Source organism: Rhinolophus sinicus, chromosome 7 (genome assembly GCF_057876585.1).
Source record: "Rhinolophus sinicus isolate RSI-liver-muscle chromosome 7, RSI-T2T, whole genome shotgun sequence".
Lineage (NCBI taxonomy): Eukaryota > Metazoa > Chordata > Mammalia > Chiroptera > Rhinolophidae > Rhinolophus > Rhinolophus sinicus.
In genome coordinates, this window is record NC_142507.1 from 44,890,795 (window position 1) to 44,905,535 (window position 14,741).

The 14,741-nt window shown below is 39.4% G+C and overlaps 1 protein-coding gene across 4 annotated transcripts in view; it reads right to left on the reverse strand.

Moving 5' to 3' along the window:
- Positions 1 to 14,741, reverse strand: part of ST7L (suppression of tumorigenicity 7 like) — a 122,550-nt gene that overhangs the window by 48,331 nt on the left and 59,478 nt on the right. For 2 of the 4 annotated variants that reach the window (XM_019730418.3, XM_019730415.3), the window contains 2 exons: positions 13,014 to 13,153; positions 3,259 to 3,787 (listed from right to left, as the gene is read on the reverse strand). In XM_019730418.3, the coding sequence (XP_019585977.3) occupies positions 3,737 to 3,787; positions 13,014 to 13,153 (191 nt within the window). In that variant the 3' untranslated portion in view covers positions 3,259 to 3,736. Of the gene's footprint in view, positions 1 to 3,258; positions 3,788 to 8,351; positions 13,154 to 14,741 lie in introns of those variants that run through there. The other 2 variants (XM_019730417.3, XM_088799489.1) reach the window with 2 other exon arrangements.

The window sequence follows — 14,741 nt, forward strand, 5'->3', positions numbered from 1 at the left end:
CTTTATTTCAACACCATCAGGTCCTATAAGCAGACCTGACCAAACAGAAAGGCTAAGCTAAGTGAAGAAAAAGGACTAATTTAATCCACAGCTGTCCTATTCGACAACTTTCAAGGTGCAGCTTCCTTGAGAGTAACTGATACTCATAGAAAGCTTTGTTATGTACAAAATGCGGTAGCATATGTGTAATTGTCACACCAACCTGTGACATAGGAGACACACTCCCTGCACAGGTGCCGTTCAGAGAGGCTCAGTGATTTATCCAAAGTCACATGGATACTGGGCGGCTCGGCCGGAACTCACACCTAGGGCTTCTGACTGCAAATCCTCCGTGCTCCTCAAAGACAGAATGCCGAGGGCTGGAGGCGCCAGGGTCTCAGCAGCTTCAGCACACAAGTCGATAGGAAATCTTCTCTGGGCAGAACTTGTAAAGGAACAGCCGCGGCCTTCCCTAGCCTCACCAGCAAATCCCCTTTCTGCCTCAGTTACCACCATCACCAAATGATCACTATACCAAGTAGTCCACATCGAATCAACTCTGGCTCTTCGTTCTTTCTATTCCTTTTTTCTTCTTCAAGTTAACACTTAAAAATTTGCTTTAGTTTTTTCTAATTCTTTCATTTTATTTATTTAGTTATTTATTTTTTAAGCAGGGCGCAGCTCACAGTGGCCCATGCGGGGACCAACTGGCAGCCTTGGCGCTACCAGCACCACCCTCCAACCAACTAAGCTAACCGGCCACCCCTTATCTAGTTCTTTTAAAGTGATGCTAAATGTGTAGACAGAGTAGAAGTAGTCATAAGAAGCCATGAGAAGAAGTTATTAAGGCTTTGGGCTTTTAAAGTATGTATTAGAATTTCCTTTGAGACTTCACTCTTTTTAAAAATGCTGTCAAACCCCTGGGCTAGGAAAGGAAGAACAGGGGATGAGAGTGCTGAGAAACCATCCTATCCCAGGCAAGATGCCTACTCATAGCCTAGTAAAGGTCCTGGGGCTTCTAGCTGAGACAGGCAATTTATCTCCACCAAGGCAAGGAATATCTACCCTGCAGAGCAACCCCTGCAAGATGAGGCAAACAACAGATTTTCACTTGATCAAAAACTTTTGCTGCTCTCAACCCCCCATCCCACCCTCATTCAAAATCTGGACTTCTGTTTGGGTCCAAGACAGTGAGACAAAGCAGCTCCAAGACATGATGTGTGCAAGGGGAACCCTTCCCTGTTCCACAGTGGAATGCATTCTGTTAGAGACAGCAAAGCCCTTCCATAGCCTACCTATCCCGCACCCCAACTGTGAAGGCAGGAGGGAAAACTGCAGGAACACAGTGTTCATCAATCATGGACCTGGGATGCTACAGCTCCCTGCCCTGGGCCCCCACTGGAGCTTGGGGAAGAACACCCCATGAAAACAGTCTACCTAGAGGCAGGATTTCTCCCAGAGCAAGCCTGACTTTTTGGTCCATCGATCTTGGCTCTCGCTGCTCTCCCTGCTCCCCACCCCCCTGCCTCCGCATGTGGGCTCAGAAGTCATCATCTGAAGAATTCCACTGCTCACCTCCTGCATAGCAGCACAGCCCCATGAGGCCACACACCAGATGGAGGGGATAAAAGTACGAGGTCATGGCTTCTAGCAAGAGGCTTTTTCTTAAACTAACCCTGACTCCTGGAAAAGAGGCAGAGCAGGAGAGTGTTGGGTGAGCTGCTGACGACAGCAGCTTCATAGGTCTTGTGTAAAAAGGAAGGAAAAAGCTAACTTGGCTTTCAGTGGAAATTTCTCTACTCCCATCTCCATACCCACTGCTGGTCCCACATGTACATCTTGAAGGTATCTGAATAGAATGCAGAAAATGTTGAACCAAAGAGTTAAATCCTTCCCAATTGAAGGAACCTCTTCAGCAGGCTGCCACACACGTGCTGAAGTAGCGGCCAAGCCCTGAGCATACGGCCTGTTTCTCCGGAAATGTATCTACGAAGTAAAGGGAAAGAGTATAGAAAGTGGAAGGGAACTCAGAGGAAATCGAAAAGGTTGCCAGTGGCCTTCAAAATGTTTGTGTATAATAAAGACGGGGATAGAGGAGAAACATCATTCCTAGAATCATCATGCTGTCAGGTGACAATATATAGAAGCAATCATTACAGAGACAGAACAGTTTAAGTAACAGACTGAAAAGTCTCGGAATAAAGGAATCAGATGAAGGACATTAATCGGCTCTTCTACCAGAGGTGGCTTTTGAGTTGGATTTTTAAAAGGTAAGGTATGGGCAAGCTGAGGACATTCAGAGGAAGGCATTCTAAATAGAAGGAGCTGAGTTAGAAGCAAGAATGTGCAAGCAATACATAAGGAATTTCAAGCAAGTACATATTATATACATTGGGGAATACCGAGAAATTAGAATGCTGAGGTCAGGGCTTCAATAATGCGAGGTGACTGCATGTGCCTAGACTGTCAGATGGTTCAGAGTCCCCTATAGAGCCACAGCGTCTTGATCTATGTCAGTAACACCAGGGCACCGATGGGAAAGCACCGATGAGTCCATTTGTCACACACACAGGGACTAAACGAGAGCTAGCTACGGAGAGAGGGGAGAGCGCTACACTGGAAAGCTCAACAAAATATGAAGTACCATGAACTATAGCTCCCTAAAATTTGAGATTCTGAGCTAAATAAGAGATATCAAATATCACATCCAGAATTGTGATGCATTAATGTAGGCTTACAGGCCCAGAACCTGGCATAAATCAAGCCAAACTCTTAAGAAATTACAATGTAAAAAAGGAATAATTTAAAATAGAAAATACATGCTTCCTACCCTCTCTCCCAACCTTAAAACGTGACAGGTCCCCTATTTGGCACACGGAACTTTTGTGGCTAGCAGATTCATCACACCTGAGGCACAGTGAATAGGAAGAGAGCTACGAAGGAGCTTTAGAGACTGCAAAACCAGTTCAGCAGTAAGTTAGAAGACAATTCTTGAGCACTACAGGCTGCTACAACACAGCCAAAGACAAGAGACAAATTCCAATTTCGTAACTTTCAATTAGGTCCCTGGCTTCTTGCATCTGTCGAGCGTAAAGCAGAGCTGTTTACCAGGCTTCTGTCATCCTTCCTCACTGAGCTCCCCAAACCTCTGAAGACAAAACCACAAGGGCAACCCTTTTCTTCCACAGCACTTTCCTGGTGCCACTTTCAGAAACAGAATATTAGGATATATGTTTTTCATATTTGTGATCAGTACATAAGCCAAAAGGTGAGCAGTGCCCTAAGTTTCTGCTTTATTGAACTGGCACAATTTGGTGTTGGAAGGGAGGCAGCCACTTAACAGTGACAGCATTTGTTGGTATCATCTTAGCTTTTTCCTCCTTTCCTTTCCTAGGCAGTTTATAAAAGGTGATTTCTGAAACCCTTCACAATAGAAAAGCTCAAGGGTTTACATTCAACTGTGGCATAACTATGAATTCATTAAGAAGCATGTTTCAGGTTGCACTATAATTTCCCTATGTAACATAAACCCATGGAATCTGACATAAGCTGATTGCTCATGCTGGTTATTTTATTTACATTTCTGAATGGAAAGGATTTCAATACTCATAAAATATCTAACTGACTTATTATTTTTCATCTGTTCTCCCAGAGCAGCTATTATAAAATAGGCAGAGAGACAGAAGTCTCAACTTGTATGACTGGTTAAATCAGCAACCAGGGAAAAGTTATTGCTCAAAAGCAATTAAAAAAAAATTCAATAAGGAGCTTGAGGCCAAACAAGAGATACGGTTACTTTCAATGCCATCTGAAAGATAAAAGTTAAAAAAAAGAAAGTTAAGTAACTGTTCGTTATCTCTGTCCCAGTCCTACAGGAGTAGGTGGTAGCCTCCCAGGAACTCAGGGGCCCAGAGTTAACTTCAGTCTTTCTCTAGCGACCTACCATTAGCAGACATGATCTAGTATAAACAGAAACACAGGGGAAAGGATGAGAGTGGGCTCCTCACAACCCAGTAAATGACTGTGCCCTTTCGGATGCTTCCCCCTGTAAAAAGGTAGAATTGTCCAGGATGTAGAATTGACCAGCAAAATTTAGCTGGGAAGAGAGGGGAAGAGGGGTCTTATTTAAGTGCCTTAACTCAGTATCCTTTTATTGTTTTTTAAATTAACATGATACGTGCCTATTTTCAAAATCGGTGACTGCAGACATGAACAGTGGGCTCTGGGAAATTCTGAGGGGCTCTTTTCCCAATCTCTCTCACATGTCCAAAGGGCCAAGTAATTTTGGTCCTAACTCTGCTATCCCATTCTGCTTCGTAATGACATCACACTGCTTCATTCTCTAAACCAGGATGGCCCTTGGCTCTTATTACTCAGTGATTATTAGCAATGAGAGGATATAAAAGAAGAAGCTGAAAATGTATGAGAGGCTTTTGTCTTACGGCAACTGCTATGTGACTCTGAGGCGAGACACTTCTTATTTACATTTTGAATTGTGGAGTGCTTCGTTTTTGATAAATTCTAAACTTCAGATAAATATAATGAATACCACTATTTACAAAAATATGAACTTTGCCATTTAAGTGTAATGATGAAAGCCCTCCATGTGTCATATTTGAAAAAGAACAAAAAAGAGACCATGTTCTACCTCTCTTGTTTGACTGAAAGGAATCCCAACCAAATAAATTCTTCTCAAAGGAAAAGTCTTCTATGAGTCTAGACTGACTTTTTGGGTCACTAAATCTATGTGAGTCACATGAAAATAACTAATCAGTCACGTCTAATCAAATGAATAAATATGCAAGGATGAACTAGGCTATTGTTGTGGCAGTAGCCTCTGTCTTATATTAATGTAAAACATCTCTTGCCTGCCTCAGACCCCCTACCACTAGACTATGAGTTACTTGTGAACAGGGATTGTATTTTATACTTCATAAAGGTGCCCAATAATTTTCTGTTCATTGAATGAATGAATGAATGAATGAACAAATTCATTAGTATTAACATCTTAATACAATGAATTCAAATGTTAAAAACTTATAGTATGTTACAGAATAATCATTACCATATTATTGCATGTTACAGAACAATAATTAACATATTTTTCAATGCCGAGGCTCTTTAAAAACTAAACTTTGAAAACAAATTAAGATAAGCCCTATTGGAGTCCTTCCATTCTATAAGCCAATACTAAAAGAAGAATCTTTTCAGGGTATCCAAGACTCTGAACAACATGTTCTAGTGCAGATTTTTTATTTTTTCCAAGGCGGTATTACAATAGCTAAAATACACCAACAGCAGATTAATAAGAAAAGTCTATACAGTTAGGGCTTGGTTGAATTAGAATCCCTGGGCTCCCAATAAGGGCTAAACCCCAAAGGGATCAGAGTCAAGTAAATAAAAAATCAAGCTGAATTTTATCAGAGGGCAAAGTTTCAACTTTGAGTACCCCAGCAACCCAGGATGAATTATGTATAAGATTAGTGAAGTCCTTCATCCACACCCCAGCCAGAGAACATTCTTCTATCTCACTGTGACTGAAGGAAAAACAGCAATGCATTTGCCTGCCAAGAATAGTTGTGGCTATACTCTAGATAGGAGTCTAACAACACTGAGGGATTAAAATTTAATTGTAAACTGCTGCTACCTGCGAGTAAAAGCTTGAACTCTGGCTTCAGAAATAAATTGGAACTCCAGCATACTGAATAGATGAAAAAGAGAGCTGGCATGCTACTAACAAAGAGTGTGAGACTATGCTCCCTTCTTAAATTCTTCCCCAAACTGCTTCTTTCTCTGTGTATCACATTGGTAATATGCAAGAGTGCTCAGTGGGAATATAGCCCTTTTCTACACTTTGAATATAGTACATACACGTTTCATTTCCAGAAGGCTTGAAATTGCAGGATGAGGTCAGAGGGTGATTATGTGGTCTAAATTTCCCTGAATATCATGTTCTCTTAATTTTGTTGAGCATCATCAGAAGCCCAAATAATTTCTTTTCTTGGAGCTGGCTGTCAAGATGGACCAAAGGCAATCTTAATGATATCACAGAACTAAGAGAGATAATTTAATTTTTCCCCTCAAATTCATTAAGGATACTGTTAACAGCCAATCTTTTATTGAGGCCTCATAAGCCTTAAGGAACACACCCAAGTTTCCTACCTATTGGTACAACTACCAGAAGTACATCTGCTATCTAAAATTCCCACTTTAGCAAAAACAAAACAAAACAAAACAAAAAACCCCAGTTATGATATTTTAGACCAAAAGTTTATTCTGTTCAGTTAAACTGCCTCCCATAATCCTTCACAAACTAACCCTTTGATTTTGAAAGAGTGATGCTGAAACACAAGATATACATTTGTACTTTATATTAAAACTTTTTCTTTTTTACCATTGCAGAGAGTCAACCAAATTCCCTCTGAATAATTACAAACCAATGCCTACTGTTTCTTTAGTGTTACTGTATGTGTGAGACAGAGAGGCTGAAGCTTTTTATACAGTTATGTGGGTATGTGATGTAAATGACCAGTGTTCTTTCTTACGTGGCTTACTGGGAAGGACAAGAATGAAATTAGAGGGAATCGGTTTGAAAGACAGAAAAGCAAAGGTGCATTCCTTATTTTAAAGCATCCAAGTTCATCAAACAGGGTTAGACTATGAAGAGTTCTCCAGGCAGCTTATTTGTCTACTTATGTCTCTGCCTTTGCAGTGAGCATATTTGCACCCTAAGTGCCCTTTCTACTTTCTGACAAGCCACATCAGCCTCTTCGCTTAAAACGCTTCTCCAAATGCATCTCCTCCAGGAAGACTTCTCTAGCAAAACCACTTTACCGTCACCACTGCATCATTCTATAGCCCCTCAGCATGACTGTATTTGGTTTGAAATGTATTCTTTTGTACTTGCTTTGACGTGAAGTTGTGAAGTGACATATTATTGAAACCAAGCTTATATATCACGACTAAAAGACTATCTGGTGTGTGATTTCAGGCAAACTGCCTAACTTTAATGCCTCAGACTTCTCCATCCATAACATGGGAAGATCACAATCTGTCCTCCAATGGCTCTGATAAGAATAAATGAGAGTGTAAGTATAAACTTACAAAAGGTAACTCACTGAAGTCCGAATCATTCTTGGGTTAGAACTATAATATATTAAGTAGTGATACTCATTTAGTTCTTTTGAGCATGAGAACTCTGGTGGGAGAAGGAGCTAAATGACACTCAAGAAGAAAGCTGGAAGCTATTCCTCACTTTATAACTTTCCTCTGTGTCCCGTTCTTCTCTCCACTTAGAGGACCACGCTGGGTTTGCAAAAAAACAAAGATGTTTTCTAAAACACAAATCAGTCGATTTCCTAATGTGCATTCTAATATCACTACATAGTGTCATGGGTTTGGAATGAACGATTTACATCAGTATCTAAACACAGCTCTTCTAAAAACTGCTGCGCAGGCCATTTGCCCCACGTGCTAATGATTAAGCAATAAATAGATTAGTAGCAGTTACTGACAGGATCTCCCAAACTTTGGCACCGAGATTTTAACTTTGAGGGGAAAAGATGACTAAATATACTGCCAAATAAATTCAGGGAGAGATTTTGTGAACTTCGTACTTGACAGACACATGTTAACAGGGAAAGGGGCTGCTTTCCACAAACTTCAAAACCGAGTTCAGCCCGGGGGAAGGGATATAGACACACATGAAAAAGCACATGGCCCTATCTTTTATTCTTTTTTTTCCCTTTCAAGTGTTCAGTACTTAGAAAATTTGGATAAAGAAGAACATTAGCAATTTCACAAATCTCTCAATCTGCTTCTTTTTGAAGGAGAACAGTGAGGAAGAGGCCTGAGAAATACCTTTACACAAAGTAGAGAACATCTTTTCTCTTGCTACAAATATCTCAGTGAATAAATAAAATTTAAAATGGAATATGCCAGACCGCCCCAATAAACACTTCAGCGGCACTAACAACGGAACAAAAATGTAAACATTTAAAAAGTTTGACCTGTCACACAGTAGGCTCATTTTATTATCAGGACAGTCTCTGGGAAATACCTCAGATATATTGCTGTGGAAATAGCATGGTTACAGAACAATCTTTTACAGAAATATAAGCTTAGTTACAATTCAAGATACTTTAAAAAACTATATCAGTTTTTATGACCTAAAGAAGTCTCACAGCTTTGAAAAATAATCCCTTTTCAAACAAAGTGAAGAAACTTATTTTATTGTCAGTTTAACTTCTGCATGTGGCCCTATGTATTTCATAAAGAGAAATACAACTATCATAGGATTTTAGTATTAATAAATGAAGTCATATGGAGAATATAAAAAAAATTTCACCTATGAACAGATTCCATGTCACTGGTTATGACAATAAAAAATTAGGAAACTTTAAAAATAATATTTATTTTTTTCTACTGGTATATATCAATATATAGTTATAATTTTCTATCAGCTTGCTTCATTATGAAGACAATCTTTGCCCTGGAAAAAAATGATGAGCATAGTAGACAAACCTCAAAAATTTTTATCACTATTCAGTAAAAGACATTTGGCATTTATATCTGGTTATTATTTTTTAAAATGTAATTTGGGGAGAAAAATGTTCATTATTTTTGGGCAGGGGCTGAAGAAATCCCAGTGAGACATTTTGTAGAGAGGTCTTTCGTTAGTGTAACATCTGACCTTCTATATCTTTGGAAATCATGCAACTTGGCTAATGTCGTTCTTACAGAATTAATCAGGCAGATTGTAGGCCCTAGTTACGGTGGAGCCAGCCAATTATGAGTTGCTCAGAAATTCATCACTGGCATGTCCAACCAACCACATTTTCCCACATAAAGATTAGTAGAAATATGTGGAAACAGGGCCCATTCCTACCCCAGCACAGTTACGTGTTCAGTGAAACAAATTTCCACAAAGTTTGGTCTTAGTGAAACAAACAATTTATTTGGGAATCTTTTTGATTCCTGTCTTTCCCCATAACACCTTTTCTGCCAACACTGCAAAGGCTGCCCTGCCCTGCCTATTTAGTTAAAACCCAACTAGGGATTTTTATATTCAAACATACTTCTGAATTCAGAGCACTAAAGTCACATGCCGCAAGCTTGAATTCATCAGTGTAAGTTCCTGAAATCCCCAAAGGCCAACACTAGTCTTTTCACTGTTGTGATAACGCCCTCCCAAGGCTTACTAAGAAGAAAGCTTTCCTTGCAAGAGAGAAATGAGAGGGGCCAGAATAGATGAAGATTGGTTCTCTAAGGAGAGGGCAGTTCTGCTCTTAAATAAAGAAGCTCCTTTCAGATAAGCAGAATCAGATTCCAGTTCATTTGGTTTGCTGGCTACCCTTACTTTGAACTCTCATATTTAACCCAGCAGGCATCAAAGCAGGTGAGAAACTGACCTACCACTTAAAAGCAAATTTTCCTTTTTCAGGAATTCTGGCCTTGGAGAATATCAGCTCTAATATCAGCACATTCCACATCTCCAGGGATTTATGTAATTTTTTTTCATTGCTCTATGTCTAATGTCAGACTAAGTTCTCATCTCAGCCAGGAGAAAAATCAGCAAAAAAAGGAAGTCTTAACTTGCTGCAAATGAAGTCTTATTCCACATAGCTTTATACCATACAAAGGAAGGGGAACTAAAGCCACTAACCATTCTAGTTCATTCCCTTCCATTGATCAAAATCTGATGCACAAAGAGGATTATTAAAAACCATTAATCCCTACTGCCTTGCTCCACAAAAAGCAATTTTTGTTAACGGACGCATTTTAACAAATTCAAATTGCATTTACTCTAGCATGTGAGCTAATATGAAAAGATATCAGATGAGGAAGAGACAGTGGTAACAATGGAAGAAATTTTCTTAAATAGCTTTGCCTTACTAAATGGAAGAACATGCTTCAACCGTGTTTCCCCAAAAATAAGACCCAGACGGACCATCCACTCTAATGCGTCTTTCGGAGCAAAAATTAATATAAGACCGGGTCTTACATAACACAATATAACATAATATAACATAACGTAATATAATACCGGGTCTTATATAAATTTTTGCTCCAAAAGATGCATTAGAACTGATGGTCCGGCTAGGTCTTATTTTCGGGGAAACACGGAAAGAAAATTCTTCATTGATTTCTACTGTGTTTGGCCATCAAACAGCTGACTTCATTGAAAATCCTAACATAGGCAGTTTGAAAACTTACCAGTATAGGTTCTGTGGTGCAAGGCAGTTTGCCAGTGCCCAGAATTTGAAACATTTCCCCACTTTCTGTGGTCCACATACACACAACGTTCCAGGAGGATAGTACTAATAATACTGTTTCAATGGCACCAACCACCATTTATACTACAATTTCTATGGGAAATACATTGTGAGTTTCCTAGTAGGACACAGTTCCCCCAAACACGAAGGGGGCAGGGTTTCCCACGGTAGCTGCACTTTGGCGGTGACGCTGACTATGACGGTGGCAACAACAGCTAGCACTCAACTCGTTTTTACTATGGGCGGACATGGCTCTAAACGCCTGACATATTTTAAACTCATTTAACCCTCACAGAAACCTACGAGGCAGTACTATTCTCATTTTACAGTGAAGGGGAGAAAAGGTTAAGTAACATACCCGAGGGTGCACAGCCAATAAGTGTCAGGGCTGGAATTCAAAGCAAAGCAGTCTGGCTCCAGAGCCTACGCTCATCCCCACTCAGCAATGCTGCCCCTTCTCTGCCTTGATAAGATGGCCCTCTCCAGGCATTCTAAATTCCTCTTGTGGGGGGGAGGGTAGAGCAGGGCTTCTCAAGTTTTAATGAGCATGTAGGGTTGCCTGGGGATCTTGTTAAAATGCAGATTCACGAGGTCTGGAGTGGTGCCTGAGGTTCTGCAATTCTAACAAGCTCCCGGGTCATCGATGGCGATGCACCTAGTGCACAGACCACACTTTATTAAGTGGTGAAGAAGTAGGATTTGAGCCTCTTGTTCCCTTGCTGGCTGGCTGTTGAGGCATTTATACGTTATACGATGGAGACTGCCAATACCATAATCATTTTCCATTAATCCTTAAATGGAACCTGCCCTTGGAACTGCTGCATACCAAATATTGGTTTGCAGATACTGTCGGTAAATACTCAGCTTTTAGGAACTTAAAATGTACACGTAGAGGCCACAGGCATTGGCTGTAAAAGTTTGCTGTCAGGCATATTTTTAACACTATATACCACCAACTACACAAAATACCAAAAGATAGTAAATAAATGCCTGTTTATTGTCCATCACAGTAAATTAATAACGTTTGACCTAAAAAAGAAGCTTCCACTTAAAACTGAATGACCAGTTAGTTTCAGACTCTGCTAAAGCAGTGCTCAGGAGCTTGTGCTGTGGTACCTTAGAGGCGCTTCGGGTGCGTCAGTGATCTGGGGGTAAAGGCAGACCCCATACACTGCAGCTAGAGAACAGAGCAGCCGGGAGTGCCCTCCACGTAACGCCAGCCAGTACCTCACACGGAAGTACGCTGCTAGCAACTGCGACACATCTGCTCCGCATTCTCGAGCTCCCTCCTGGCTCTGTTTCACCTCCTTCCCACTGCCCTGACAGAGACCCGAGGACTACCTCTGTCTTTGCTTGCCTGTGATCACAATACACAGCTACATATTTTTGTCCAGTTGTTAAAGGATGGGATTCCCTTTTTAGTCCAATTTTTTTCCATGCAAAATTACACAGTAAGGTCATTTCAGTTTGAGATACACTCACTCCTCAATCAGCACCACTGCAAACAACAGAGTTTATAGTATGATCACTAAGTTTCTTTTTTACACTAAAAGAAAATAGGATAGTCAGCTTCCAACCCAAATAGCTATACTCCCCAAACAATAGTGGAAAGTCATTCTTGAAGCTTGACCCAAAATCGAGTGTGGTCTCAGACTCCTAGGCCTGTAGCCAGTGGCAACTTAACACATTATACAGTTGACCTTCAGGGAAAAAGGGAAACCAGTGCTCTTACTACTGGTGCCAGAAGAAAACCAACTAATCTTTAAGGCACAAAATAAACTATTCTTAAGGCAGGAAAATAAATTGTGAGGAAATGGAGTTAGAATGGAGGCATTTAGAGAAAGATACAGAAATTACATTACCAAGTAAGGACTAGTGTTTGTACAGTTCTCAGTACTCTTCTATTTGGGAACATAATAAATCAGCATTTTTCTTTTTGGGCTTAAACTCTCATTGCCTGGTAAAAACGCAAAGATGTACAAGACACATTTTTAAAAAGGTTTGGACACTTAAGGGACTTTTCTTTGGTAATTTTACCTTTAGCCAATGGCATTATAAGATTATATAGAAGAGTAAATAATCATGGGATAGCCTCTCTAATATCAGTCCTCGAGTATTTCCTAGACCTGGGTCAGGAAATGCAGAAGCAGTTCAAAACTAAAGGGTGAACATGAAAATAAAGGTATAAACGTGGTTCTAGACCCCAGGTTGGAGAAGGTCAATAGGAACATACAGATAGGATAAGAGGGAGAACCTTGAGTAAAGAGGCATATTCTGTACACAGGGCAAACGTCCTATCTGTTCCATCTTACCTACTTATTCTCCATCCTAGTTGCACTCTTGAGTTTAAAGTTCAGCAAATCCTTAGAACTAATGATTTCATTTAAATGGAAAAATCAAGAGGCTTGTTTACAAAATAGGGAATTTTTTTTTTAAATGCCAAAGAAAACGCATTTAAAAGAACTGGATTATTCTTTAACTAGTAATAAGTGCTATGTTTACCACCAAAAATGATCTACAAAGACCAACTTTATAATGTTATGCCATTGTTTTCTTCAAACTTTTAAGCAACAAAAATATAGCTCAAATCACCAAAACCTTATGTTTGACATATTTATGGCAGCAACTTTACAAATCAATTCCTGTAATTAACTCTAACAAGTATCCCCCACTGCTCAACTGGTTTAGCACAAACACATCAGAGATGGTTTCTTGTGTGTTTTACAAATACTCTACACAAGTCCTTGAGATCATACTTACAGCTTTAGCAAAAACACCCATGATTTCAGGAAACTGGTGTGTGAGAAGGGCTATCATTGCTGTAGAAGAACACAGTCCTGCTGTGAAATGGATGAAAAAAGGAAGCTCCTTCTTTGGGTAAACAGAAACATGATGAAAGGCTGCAAGGGAGAAAAAGTAAAAACGGATTTTATTGCAGAATACAGTGTAAGCCAGTTTTAATATTTTCAAATGAAATCTGTTTTTAAAAACTAAAAAGGAAAATCATTTTAGATAATAACAAGAAGTCTCTGGCCAAGCAAAGTAGAAGAAAGTTATCCATTATTTATTCCAGCATCAACAGCGTACCTACTAAGCCAGATGACTGTGCTGGGTCCCGGGGAATAGGATGGCATCGTGGGAAAGAACATTAATTGTAAAGTCCTGCTGAGGTGGTTTTGAAAACGAGCTTTGTCACTTACTAGCTGTGTGATCTTGAATAAGTTGCTAAACCTCTATTAGTTGCTATGGAGTTGTTATGATGAACACTGTAAGCCATTAATAAATGTGAGTTGCTATAATTCTTGCTCTTTGGGAGCTCAGAGATGAGTATAGAGATCAAGAGACAGACATGTGATTGGAGATTTCCCAGAACCATCAGTTAATAATTTCACCCAGTTATTCTATATGTGGCATTTCATTGAACAGTGTAAAAATCGAATTACAACACTGAAGCCCTAGGATTCTGAACATAAGTGAAATCTCTTGTCTTATTTTACCACATTCACATATTTACTCAGGTATTATTTTTCTAATAATTGGATATTTCATTACCAACAGTATTCAAGTATTTGTATCTTATTTGAAACTTGAAAATATTTGGATAAGAATGTTGAGATGAGCCTATCACAATGTGTGGCACACAATAGGTGCTCCATAAATGTCTATTAAATTGAGAGCTGTTCTGGAACTTCATTAGTCCAGGAAGCGGACTGCTCAGAGCTGGACCCAAACCCAGGAATTCCTGAGGTAATAGCCTACATAAGTAAGGGATGACTAATACAGTGCTGAATCGAGGGTAGCTATAAATTTCACGGTTTTGAACATAATGATTCACTGAGAATATTACACCTAAGTTTCCTTCAGTAGCCAGGATATATTTATGTCTTATATTATATTCAGAAAGTATATACCAAAAACCAAACTCATTAAAAATCCAGAAAATTTCCAGAGCCTTGAGTCACATTTAAAATAAAAGCTCACCAAATCTGAATTTTTTTAAAGAAACATTATAAGCTGTGGACAACATTGCTTCTTTCAGCACCCCAAAAAACAGCATTCCCTTTTGCCCCATCCCTCAGCCGTGAGAGGCCAACTTCTAGCAAACCAAGAGAAACAAACCATGGTATTTGTGAATCCAGGGAACAAATACTTCCATATATACTTCCATATACCAATGGTTATTCTAATTGCTATCATGTGAGATACAGCAGAATTAATATTAAACTGTACAGCATTTTATGGTTTACAAAGCGCTTTAATTTATATTAGTTTGTTTGATTTTTTTCAATAACCCTAAGACATAGACAGTATCATCCTCACTTTATACGGTAGAAAACTGTATAGCTTTAGTAAGATGGTTTCTAAAATATGAGATTTTAATACTGTAGGAGAGACCAAATTATTTCTTTCTGGATTACTTTCTGTAGATTCATTTGTCAGTCAATGTTTAGCAAATGTCTCAGTATAATGGATGACTAGTACAGAAAC